Here is a 14,367-nt window from a genome sequence, read left to right on the forward strand (position 1 = left end):
AACAATATAAAGGTTATTCGGAACAACACTTACATAGTTATACCATACATTTCATCTCAATATTAAATTGTATCTTGTATCATTTCTAGCGATATTTTTTAAATTCTGCAGATACATGTTATAATGTATTATTTAGCTGAGTGCATTATTATGTAAATAATACATACAATGTAGGTACCTAATATTAAAATGTTTAACACTTAAGCCTTTAGGGACTATAAAATAGTACCTATAAGATATACTTTATTTTAATTCAGAAAATTGTACAGTGTGATCATGTATAGTATAATAAGCATAATGGATATTATATAACAGGGTTTATTGGTGAGAAGAATGAACCATCCAGTGAAGGCACTTTAGCGTGAGTTAATAAGGGGGGGGACATATCTCACGATATGTGTTTAATTAATTAAATAATAAAGTCTTGGGGTTTTCGATGATAGAGTCGGGTATAACATGACCTTAGTAGTTGGTTATATTTTCAGCTTGATTTTGAATTTCAGAAGATCAAAGAATATCATACGAGCTCAAGCAAAAGATTATTATGAATGTTAATTTTGGTATTTATTAGAGCATTTTCCTAATTTGGGTCTTGCTAAATAAAAACATCTTTTTAATTCTAAATAAATACATAATAATTTATCTAACTATAACACGTTTTATGTAAAACGAAATATCTATTTTAACGTTAGACATAATAAAATTACCTCATCTGATAGTTGTGAGTTCTACTGACGTCATCATATTTATGGTATGTGGCTTGGAACAGTAAATAGCTTTCTTCCCATTCGACTTGTACCCTCAATTGTCCTTTGTCTGTTAAAAAAGGACAACCTGAATCACGGAGCTAAAAAAAAAAAAATACAAAACACAGTTAAGGTATTATTTCTTCAGTGGTTGTGAAAAGGATAACTATCGTCATAATAGTGGTTTATAAAAGCAGCGAGGATAGTGGATACAATGCATTGAACTCTTTTATACGAGATGTAACTTTTTTTTTTTTAATCAAAATTGATAACACGAATGAATCTATATTGTTTATTTTATTTATACATATTATAGTTTATAAATACATGTTTTACTATATCTCCACGTTTAAGTGTTTGGCATTATTCATCACATATTATAATATAATATAGCACAGGTGTGTTAAGTTTTTTTTCTTTATTAACCTATTAGTTTTTGGCATCACGTCAAAACCACAAGACCAAAATAATGAACGTCAAAATTGTGACGACAAAACAGCTTAGCACATAATAGCTAAAACACAAAACAGCGAGTGTTCAAAACAACTAAAATATCTTATAATGCTATTATACTAGCTGAATATTTCAACGACAAAGTATTTATTAATTAGTAATATATTAATTAGTAAATGTGTTTAAAAAGATTACTTAACAAAATCTCATGAAAAATAAATACATGCTATACAATACATTTAAAAGTAAATTTTAAAGATTTAAAAATATATATGTATGTTTAGAATAGTCATGATAAATTTATATTATAGATGTTTCAAATTTTTTGATTCTGTATAATCAAAACAGAAAATTGTTTCATATTTGGATTTACTTATTAAAAGTAATTTAAATTATATTTTTGATACTTAAAACTTATAATACAGTTTTATTATTTTTCAGTATGTTACAGTAATTTTTATTTTTATTTTATGAATGTCATTAAAAAATATTGAAGTACTTCAGTACTCAAAATAATAATCCACAGATAAAATATTGTATCACATTGACTTAAATTATTTTTTCCATATGAATCAAATGAATCAATAAATATTTTATAATTGATATTTTGAACAGTCTATTACTTTGAGTAAAACTTAATATAATATTTATGTTTTTCTAATATTTGATTATATTGTGTTTTACTTATCATACTCATTGTTGTTTTAACGTCACTATTTTGATGTTCGTTATTTTAGTTGCATGGTTATGTCAGTAACTCTTATATTTATTTTCATAATATGTATATATTAGGTATTCTTTGAATTAACGTTTTTTGTTCACTAGCTTACTTAAAATTAAATAAGTCCAACATGCAATATTTTCTGGATACGGTCAATAATTAAAACCCTTTACAGTAAATAAATATGTAATATTTTTTATACTGTGTGGACACAATTTAGATGAAACACAAGAAAAAAAACAGTTAGTTCAATTGTATAACTTGTAATCTTGTTAGTACTTGAAAAATATTTGATCGAAATATAATGATTATAATGCTAAGTTACAGAATAAAAACGTATGATCATTTAAATAATTTATATTTTTACAGGTAGGTACTAGGTACTCAATTTAAATTAGGTTTTTAAGGTCAATCGATTATCTTGTCAGAATAATATTATTGTATCGCATTTTTGTTAAAATATCGCAAAAATTAAGACTCGTGTGGTAATTTTTTTCCAAGCTTATTGCGTTTTTTTTTTTTTAATATTGGTATTTTTTACGAAGACTAAAAAGAGAAGAAAAAAAACAATAAATCAAATAATAGAAGGTTAAATATAATATTGACACAGGTTCGTATAATATAGGGTGTTAAGTTATTGACAACCGTTATATTTTGGACAGACAGTGAAATAGGGTTCGCATGTCAAAAATTGGTAGGCACTGATCCTCGTTGATACTTTGACTACATAATACGACCGTCTAAAAGGAGCAGGTTTATCCCGATCACGTTTTGTAGTGTTTTCTCTTATTCGGCGTACCGTGATATTGCCTTTTAATTCAGGAGTTTACGTCATTCTAGATTATTATACAAACATCATTATAATACAGTAACTATAAACTGCTTTGTCGACGAACGCACTCGGGTATATCAAAATTCGTCGAATGTAAATATATTATTATTTTTTCAACAATGAAATTGTAAAATACGTAAATATAGACATTTTAGATAAAAAAAAGTATTTATTGAATAAAAAATGATTTAATAAATATTTTAGATAAAAATATAGTTTGGAATTTCAATAAATAAACACATATAAAATATGCGTCGTATAAAGTAGATTTGCATGTTGATAGTGCATATTAAATCAACAACATACTTAATTATTAATAAATAATAACAATGAAATAGTACTTATAAACTACTGAATTGACGTGTTCAATGGAATTTTCACCACCACAACTGTATTCATCATAATAAATGGGTCATAGATTGTGAATTATCTGGTTTTTATACAAACAAAATAATTGAAGTACGTTATTATGTTTTCATGTAGGTACTTACGAAAAATATCTACTTTCTGTTGAATACGTTTTCCGCTTTATTTTTTGTTCAAACACAACTAGTGCAAACATTTGTTGTCATATATCCGTGTATATTATATGATAAAGTTAATCGTTTTCTCGATAATATTCTCTTTATCTGACTCAGTAAATAACTTATTGGTTTATTTTACCAGTTTATATAATCAAATTTATTATATAAGAGATCGTCCATTCTGATATCAATTGATGTCATATTATGTATCATAATAGGTCAAACAAAGTTTTTGGTTAATGTCAATGTTGTTATTAACTTTGTGACTTAATTTAGTAAAATATAATATAATTTATGTAAATCCTTAAGTGGTGTCTTGTATTTAGATTGGTTTATTGTTGATAGTATTCAACTATTAGTTATTTCTGAAGTAAAAACAATCATAAGACATAAAATAAATTGAGTGTTAGAGTAGTGAAAGTGTGACTTCTACGTAGTATTCAGCGTATTATTATTTTGTTTTAGATATTATCAAAATTAACATAATATAAAGAAATTATTTTTTTCATAAAAACATTATCAATTGATGAACTGTTTAGAATTAAAATTCGTCAATTATAATTTATAAATGATAACTTATTATTTAGAAATATATATAAGATATCTAAGACCCATAATTTATTTTGTGCGGTACTTCAGTTTACCGAGATGTCATCAGTAGCTCGCCAACGCTATTTGACCTGGAGTGGTCGTCAGATGCGACGGAAACCTCCCGCTTTTCCACTCAGCGTTACCTCGCCAGAAAAATGTCAACTCTGGCACTACTACTTAACATATTTTCTTTCTCTATAATATAATTTTCTCTCTGAATACTCTACAGGTCAAACTGGTAAGTCAATAAACTTAATTTTTATACGCATTAAATACACGAATATTATATTATCTAGATGTTGTTTTTAAGATTTTCAAATAACAAAAGATTAATAATAAAACGTATATCTGCTCATAATAGTTATTCAATATAATTCGATATAAATTAAAATAAAACATTTTTTTTATCACTACGATTAATCATTACTAAAACTACATACATTATAATATATTGCTAATATACCTATTACCTATATATTGTATATTTAATGTTATAATTTTTTAAATATTTTTTGATCATATTTTCGTTCATTTATTTGTTGCAATTGAAAACTTTTGTTCGATTGTCAATATGAATTTTATAATTTTTATTAATAGTTTCATATATTTTGTGAATAAGTATAACTTTTATATATAAATAGCAATCTAATAATTTTAATTTTATCATATTATGATACACGTATGATTATTGACTTTTTCTGATTTTTACTAAAAAGTCTAATTATTCATTATATATAATTTAATAAAATTAATTGTAAAATAATTAAGTTATTTTCATAATTTAAATGAAAATTTATCATTTCCTAATATATTTCCTAAATTATTTCAATTATGTATAGTAATTTATATAAAAAAAAACAATACACTCAATACACATAGTTTCTTAAATAATTATTAACTAACATACATACACTAAATGTATAGCAAAACAAAATATAATATTCTCATATATTATAATTTATAATAAATTATAATCATCAATTTATATGAAATATAAATTATTACCATAAGCCATAAGCATATTCATTATTTATATGTTTAAAATAAATTATATTTGGTGTACTAATTAATTTTTAGTTTGAAGGAATTAGAAATAAAATATTTGTTCACAGAATAATAACTTATTTTTAAATAATACTTATTTACATTATTTAAATGTTATGTTTATTATGTAAACATTTTCATTTCGTGAAACGTACAATTGTTTTGCAGTAGAAAGTAGGATTATTCAGACTGTGTACACATATTATATTATCGTTCAGTGTACAATGTTTAAACAGGAGTTATTAAAATCTAATTAATAACAAATTTATATAAATATTAAAACAACTTAGAGTTCTATGTTCCTATGGAATATTCTCTATAAACTTATATTACTAAAAATCATAAGGCCCATTATAAAATAAGTTGAAATAAAAACTACAAGAAATTAACTATTATCAGTATTTTGTTTATTGTTCAATACATTTAATAATTATGTAATAATTAGTGTAAATAGAACTGTTATAATAATGAAAAGAAAATTAAAAATTATATAAAGGGAACAAAATACAAATCATTGTAAAATAATCTATTATTGACAGTGCTTCCAAAAACGCGTTATTGTTCAGAAATCCTAACAAGAAACAACAACAAACAAATCATACACAATACATTTCAAACATCCATTTTTTTATTTATAAAAAAATTATCTATAGAAGATAACATCAATTTGGTATATAACTAGCCATTTATTTTTGATAGACATGAAATTAAACTAAATTACATTTTTAGTGGAGAGATTGACAGCTCTATCAAAAAAATTGAAATGTGATATTAAGTTAGGTTAACTAGACAATTTTAAAATATCGAAATTACGTTCATGCAATCTTTTATTTATTGAAATTGAAATATTTTATTTTTGTAAAAATTAGATTTTTTAACAAAACATAACTTTTTCATTTAAAATTTTTATTATTCCAATACAATTCAAAAAATATTAATCGCAAGTATTAAAAACTATTAGTTTATTAATATTATCAATTTGAAATTAAATTTTCAAAATATTTAGACCCAGTTTCAGCTACCATAAACCATTGTATCATGAACCTTATCATATGGTTATATTTAGTATATCAGTATTTATTTATACGTTCCTATATTTTACTAATATTATTAGTACCTATTGCAATACTTTTTTTAAAAATTAGTCCAACCTATCGTATTAAATAATGAGGTTTAAGAGGCAAATAAACAGACTATAAAATATCCTTAACAGTAAAGACTGACATGCTTTATCAGCTTTTATAATCGTTTCTCATACACAAAGATTTATATTTGAATACAAAATAAATAAAATATCTACTATAAATACTTATTCAATGACGATATATAAACTCCAAAACCATTACTTATGTAGAAGATTGACTTTTTTTTTAAAGATTGTAGTTATCCTAATCATTTCCTTCAATAGAAGTGACATAGGGTTTATTAAGCTGAAGTATAGGCTATTGCGACTAATGAAGTACGTATATAGACCATAGTACTAAAACCAAAGCACTTATAATAATAACTGGAATATAGCTATTGCCTGTTGTTTCATTTTTATATTAAATTTATGAAAAATGTAAATGTAATGAATTACATACATCAACGCATAAAGGTATGTTAATGCAGGTAGTTTCTTCCCCATCACTTGGGATAATTATGTTTACAATATATATTTATATGCATTATGTGTGTATATATTATGCATTTAAGCTGTTATTTGATAGTATGCTTATTGATTTATTCAACGGTATTAGTTTATAATATTGTGAGGAAAAACAGTAAACTTGCGATTTCATCGAACGCCTATAGTTAAAAGAAAGTGGATTAAAGACAAATTTCTCTCTAGAGTTGCACCTGCGGATATTGATTAACGAAGTCAAAATTCGAGCATATTGTCTTATGATTAAATGTTACACGTTTATAACTATATAATAAATTATTTATTATGCAGACAACTAACACGATTACAATAATTTATTGCTGGTTATCGTTGTATAGAAGTTTACAATACAATTTTAAAATTATTTATTATTCAGTGATCATTATAAATTATAATATGACATGTCATTTATTTATTTATATTTTAATATTGATAATATTATACTCTATTATTTTATTAAATCGATAACAATGTTTGCTCTAAATGGTATTATAATTATTACAATGTTTGCGCAAAGTCGTAAACATGTAAATACGTTTTATATTGTACAATATGTAACATATTATAATATTTAATGTACAATATTTGTTTGGATACTCACTTTTGGAATTGTAAATAATTTAACAAATATTAAATACAAAAAGACTGTTACCGACATATAGTTAAGGTATAAAATAATAATTTACTGAGGATGTAAATTGCCATTATAAATCGATTTATTTTTGTGTTCTTACGACACTATGCGATGAAAGTGCAATTTATTACCTATAAGAGATACATTTTGTTTGGTTCCCAGAGGGACAATATTCGACTAATTCCGTTCTCCATACTAACCGATTTTGTTACAGTAAGATCTTTAGACCGTTATTATTTATACAGTCAACTTTAAGTAAAGTCTAAGAAACTATAAAACGTCCGTTTCTTAAAACACATTATAAATACAGTCTAGTTACTATAGTTACAATACAAGGTTGTCCGATGACTAAGCCAATGAAATGATGTTTTGTTTTTACAATTTATTTTATAATTAATACAGGAATAATTCTTTTGCTAGGTAGATTATACTATATTTTAAATTCAAGTTAAGGGTTGGGTTATGTGGGACGTGTGTCAAAAGCAGATACAAAATAGCGATTTTTTTTAGATTTACATAATCACTATGAAACTCAAGTCAGAATAGAAAAACCTGGACTAATTATAGTTAAATTTGCTCTTTTTCAGGTATTTATAAATATTTGAAATTTTCTACTTTTTAATTTTTTTTTATTAATTTTTATAAGTTACATTTTGTTTGTTAGTAGAAAAGTTTAAATATGTAATATAAGGCTTCACGTAAGTTATAATTCTTTTTTATATACGTCTAAACTTCAAATGCTGACAAAATTCATTATAATCACAACAATTCGCAAATTATTTAGTACTAAGTAGTTAAAAATATAGCACTTTTTATTTTAATTGGGCTATAAAATAATTAAGCTCAAATTTTTGACAATTTGGTACCAAATTTCAAATACGTAGTATCGCGTAATTTGACATTTCTTATGAGTCATGTCTTAAATTTTTATCTAAAATTGACAAAATATCGACTTTATCTTCTTATTTGGTCTTTATTGTTTAGACGTAATTGAAAAGATATTAACTGTAGAAACTTATTTATTCTAATATTACTCAAATTATAATTTTTTACACACAATACATTTTTCAAAATATTATGACGTTATTGATAAATTAAATTTATAGATAGGTATTTTTCATTTATTTTTGTAATCTGTAAACCAGATTAAAAATAATAATATCTGATTGTGTCATGCAATCGGAATACATGAATAATAATAATAAATAATTAATTAATATTCATTTTTTTTTAATTCTAAGAACAAATTTGAAAATGTATATGAAATGCATTTTGCTTATTGTTTGAATTTTGTTAGGATTAGCTGTTAAATTCGTTAAAATTTTAAAAATGAATTACTTTATTATTGAATAGTAAAGAAATTAGTGAATAATGTTGTAAGAGATAGTTGATTTTCAAATTATTATAGCGACAAATTGGATTTATATAGATACTGTAGTATGTTTTTGATCTTCGATAATAGCAATTATATTATAATACATAGAATATAAGGTCTCAAGAGATTCCAAAAGATAATTTATATTAATAGTTAATACTCAGTATGTTATAATTTAAAATATGATTATTCAAATTAATAATAAATATTAGCATAAGAAAAAAAAGTAAAACATGATACAAACACCAGACACGAGTGTTCAACTCGCTCTACTTATTTCACTTAATTCAGTCGGATAATTGTGTGTATTTTAATATTTATATATTAATTAAAACGTAAAAAAATATCAACAATACACAGTCACAATTTTTTCTTAATCGGTTTCAGCTATTTATTGTAACTCAAGAAGTATTAATCATTTGGAATTTAAAATTGTCATAATTATGTATTTTATTATTTTTATATATATGATTAATTATGAAAAATTGTTTTAATTATTAAATTGCCACTAAAAATAAAAATAATAATCACTAAATATTAGATAGTATTAAAATAATATAATATGTATAATGTTTACTAATTATTATTTTAAACTTTTGTTATCTTGTAAATTTTATAACGTAATAAAATTCATAAGAGTACATTATTTATTATTATTATGTTTGTTTATAAAAAAGCAAATTAATATTATTTTGTTTATTTGAAATTTTTTAATATTATAAATTCAATTCCATAGAAGTTTATTTACTTTTCATTATTATATAGAACATAAGACATATCTATAAAAAATATCATTGGTTTGAAATATTATAAATATTAAGTGAAGTCATTTATAACACTGTAGTACAATATAAAATATATATCATTTTATTTAATTTTAATTGGAGATTTACAGAATTATTATTTCTTGATTAAAAATTGATAAAAGTATTCAAGTGATCTCTGTTGATTAATACAATATTTTAAGAATTTTTTTATTTTAAAATTTTTTTTTTGTAAAATCATTTAAAATACATTTTATAATATGCCACTAACTATTATTAAAAAATCACTTATTAGTTATGCAAAATGTATAAGCTATAAGCATGAAACCTTTGATGAATTACACAATATTTCCATAGACATTGAATTATCTTCAAAATACTGATTGATCTAGTATTACAATTTTTAAATTTGAATCAGAGATCATTATGAATTTGTGTTTTTAAAAAAAAATATTTTTAGTTATTCTTAAAAATTAAGTTATAGGGATTGGAAGTTTTTTTGTCAACTAAGTAGGTATACTTAATATATATATATATAGGTACTAATAGTTATGTTTTTATTTCAATGTTTTGTAATAACATCTACAATAATAGACTGCAATAGGTATATTTAATATCTTGATTTATAACAACCTAGGTATATAATATGATAATTAAATTCTTTTCTTAACCATACTCTTATTATGGAGCACAGGATCCTAAGAAATAATCTATTGTTCACTAAAATCATAATATCCCTTTATAGAATAGGTATAAATCGATTTATATATAATATGGGTTAGCTCTCAGTATGATTCATTTTCGTGTATTAATTATGAAAAACTTCATCGCTCACTATAATTATCATCATATATTATATTATAAGAAATTTTTGTTCTTTTATATTAGCCAAAAAGCATGAACTTACGAGTATATGGACTTGGTCTTAAAACTATATCTACTTATTCTATTATATTATCTAAAATACATAATACTATGTTTGTCTAACCCCATTTAAATGCTCACGTATGTCATTTTATGTAAATTCATATTTATAATTATTATTATCTTCAAATTATTTTAGTATTTAAAATCTTCATTAGTCTGATATTGACAAACAATAATCACTAAAGCTTCTTAATATAGTAAGTAGTTATCAATACGATAGATATCTATATATTATATAATACTATGTTTATTATTGTACCTATATTATTGTTATTATAATAAAAAATTATATTACTTTAACTATTTTTAACTATATTACAATTTCTTTTTACTCATCAAGTACACTTCTCTGAAAAAAATTATAATATTACAGTTACTATAATATTTTTAGGTTAATCAGAATTGTTTTTTCAAGCAAATAAGTGCCATTTATACTTTATTATAATAATTTTTACTTCTTATATGAAAGTCCTTAGTTATAGCTGATTTGAATATTAAATGAGGTACTAGTTTACTTTAAATAGAAAGTAATTAAAAGTATTGCTATACTCCATACAGTACATCATTATAAAAATTGTCCATTATTCATGATTCTGATAAAATCCATATTAAAACTAATAAAACTATCATAAGTTAAAAGTATACATAAATAATAGATCAATACCCAATTAAAATTATGTTTATAATTATGATTTTTAAATAGTAAAAATATATTTTTATATGTGTATGTTATAAAATGTTCTTTTTGTATTTTAAAAACCATCCCATGCAATTATATATTTTGCAGATCTAGCATTTTTTCCTATTCGTTCCAACAATTACCTGCTTTCTTATAAATATTTTTAGTTAATTTTTTAAAAAATCATCATTGATAATATACTTCACTAATATTTTAGTTACTATCAACAACTATAATAGTCAATAATAATATTTTCTTTCACTAATTAAAGCTTATATAGTAGAATACATTTTAATTGTGTTTCTTAAAAAATATAAGCCAATTTGCAGAGTTTATAACTATATATTTTTTCAATGATGAATTATTATTGATTTCATCAAATATTCAAATAATAATTTGATTTTTAACTCGTTGTCAATACTTGGATAAAATGTGAGTATGAATGTGGAATAACATGGTGGATGCGCATTCAAATACACATATCAATTATTTTTTATTTGTTAAATTACGACAAATAGGTATACGTTTTTATATATATATATATAAATAAATAATATCTATAAAAATAAATGTATATATTAAAAAATAATTTTTCATCTGTCGTCGTGACATATAGTTTTTAACCCTTATCCATCACAAGAATAATAATTTCTTTTCAGACAGACGGCTATTTATAGAAAAAAAAAATATGTGAAAGATACTCGGGATACAGTATATAAATATATTTTACATAAATGGAATAACTAGATAAAATAATTAAAAAAAAAAAAATTTATAGCAGTGTAAAAATACTAAATTTCGTGTAAATAAAAACTAAAATAAAAAAATCAAAACATTTTAAATTTAATTTGATAATTGTTCACAACTTGAGAACAAAAAGAAAATAAACAACAGTAGTTTTTAAACTATCAAATTTTTAAAATCTAAAAATCATATTTACACGATATTATGAATTATAACATAATTAAATAACAATTAATATTGCTAGCTATATAATAATCATCATTAAGTACTTATTATCTAAGTAATTATACTTTTAAGAATTTATTTTTTTTGCATGTAATTATAATGATTTATTTGTATACCATATTGTAAAGTAAGTACCTATTAATTGTACGTTGGTGAAATCATAATCATTTTTTTTTATTTTTCATTGAAATGCATCAATATATGATAAGTGGATTTTTTCTGGATTTAGGTTTCTTTTTTACTATATAATAATAATTAAGAATAAATACAAAATTTTAAATGAATAGTAATTTGTATACAATTTATAGCACACTACTTGATGATCTTAATTCTAAATGAAAAATTTTCGCTCAATATTTCAATATTCATTATTTTAAAATCTTTATTTTTTTTAAGTATTCTGATTCACACTATTGAAATTAAAAATTCAGCTCACCAATGAGATAGTCACAAATAAAAGTAAAAAAAAATAAGAGCAATAAAAATATATGCTAAGTAGGTTTTATTTTTTAATGTTATTCATTTAAAATTTTTCAAAACACTAATTTCCAAAAGTTGACTGTTAAAAAATGCACATTGTTTAATACAAAATACTCAACATTTTACGCATATTCGTGTTTTTTTTCAATTACACATGATTGTCACAAGTTCATATGAGTCATTACTTGAATTAGTGACATAATAACTTTTATTACGTTTAGTAGTCTATTATTCTCTGTTGTTCTATGTTTACTTAATTTTTCAACTGAAATATTTTATATAGCATGAATAATTTAAAAAAAAAATACTATAAGTGATATTTTGAATTCATATAATCCTTAAAGTTATATTATAAAAACACCGTTCTTTAATAATGCAAATGTAAACATAAATCGATGTATATATATACTGTAATAATCCTAAAAAGATAAAATTGTAATCGAAATTCAATAGGATATACTGAATATTTATATTTTCTGTTATAATTTTAGGTTTAGCAGTCCCACCATTAATTATTATTGCACAAAGCTTACTCGCTCTCATTTTTCCTTTATTAAAAAATTTATCCAAATTCTGATTTTTGGAATTCTTAAGTATACAAGCTCAAGAACCACACATTTTCAATTACTTGAAGCGCTTATAGAAGTTTCAATGAGTGTCATTCGTCGATTCAAACTTCTTTCTTCAAAGAAATACCAATATTTTTGTTGTAAACTATTAGAGAAATGAATTTTTGAAAATGTTGATGTAGATATTTCAATTATAATTCAAACAATAATTATTGAGTTATTTAACTGTATAAACTAAAGATAATACTCCATGTTTATTGGTTTAGAAAATATTTTGATATTACGAAAATTAGAGTAATTAATATAAGCTTATAAAAGTTTTATAGTCTATCAAAATTGTCTAAATATGATAAAAATATAGATTAAACATAACACACTCGTATATTTTTTTTTAACAATTTTTGAAGACTAATATTTAATTTTAATTTTGCTACTTTAGAAACTATAGAAATTATACGTAATATTTCTATTGAAATGCTTAAAAATTTTCAAAAATGTTATCTTATTAAATTGAACAATATAAAAAGGAGATTTTTAGTCTTAAAGAATAATTGGTTTGCTACAGAATACTCTTTAAATGGTAAAAAAAAAAAAAATATTTGAAAACACATTCTTCAAATTTACTTGCAAATTCCAAAAATAAAAATTTGAATAGATGTATTTTTAAAAAATAAAAGTGAGTAATTATATTCAGTGAATCAGGGCTGTACATTATTTTACCCACCTACTATTATTATTTTAAAAACTACATTATATCTTTAATACTTGACAGAAATTAATTATTTAACTTTTAAAATATTTACATAAATTGTTTCTATAAATTAGGTACTTATCTTTGATTTTTATGTTAAATAAAAAAAAATATTTACTTTTTAAAAAAAAGTTTAATTTAACCATAAAATGTTTAAAAATAAATTCAATGAATCTGGCTTTCAATCAGTTACAGATAAAAAAATATATACACTGACATATTATCACTATATAGAGAATGTATCATTTTTGAATAATTTATTATGGTTAAAAAAAAAGAAAAAAATGGTTAAGTTTTAAAATATTTTTTCCATTTTGTGTACTTACGCTTTTCAGTGAAAAAATATTATATAAGAACCAATACAACGCCAAAATATTATATACACTAGTGTTTTATATTTTTATTTTTCATTATTACAAAAACAAATGAATAAAATAATTATTTTTAATGTGATTAATACAAATATGAGAGTTCACTGATTCAAACAACAACTTTTTGAATCAAGTTTATTAAAACTATTTGTTTCTTTACTCTTACAATAAAACACTGATGAATAAACAAACAAGTTGGTAAAAACTGAATACATTTAAGTTTTAACTGAAAAAAAGAACATCTATAACATTGCATATAGTTTAAAAATGAATATGAAAAATAAGTATTTCA

At 22.2% G+C, this 14,367-nt stretch overlaps 1 protein-coding gene across 4 annotated transcripts in view; it reads right to left on the reverse strand.

Moving 5' to 3' along the window:
• Positions 1-14,367, reverse strand: part of LOC114122489 (uncharacterized) — a 112,858-nt gene that overhangs the window by 34,227 nt on the left and 64,264 nt on the right. For all 4 annotated transcript variants that reach the window (XM_027985165.2, XM_050210944.1, XM_027985166.2 and 1 more), the window contains one exon: positions 708-847. In XM_027985165.2, the coding sequence (XP_027840966.2) occupies positions 708-847 (140 nt within the window). The remainder of the gene's footprint in view (positions 1-707; positions 848-14,367) is intronic.

Source organism: Aphis gossypii, chromosome 1 (genome assembly GCF_020184175.1).
Source record: "Aphis gossypii isolate Hap1 chromosome 1, ASM2018417v2, whole genome shotgun sequence".
Taxonomy (NCBI): Eukaryota; Metazoa; Arthropoda; class Insecta; order Hemiptera; family Aphididae; genus Aphis; species Aphis gossypii.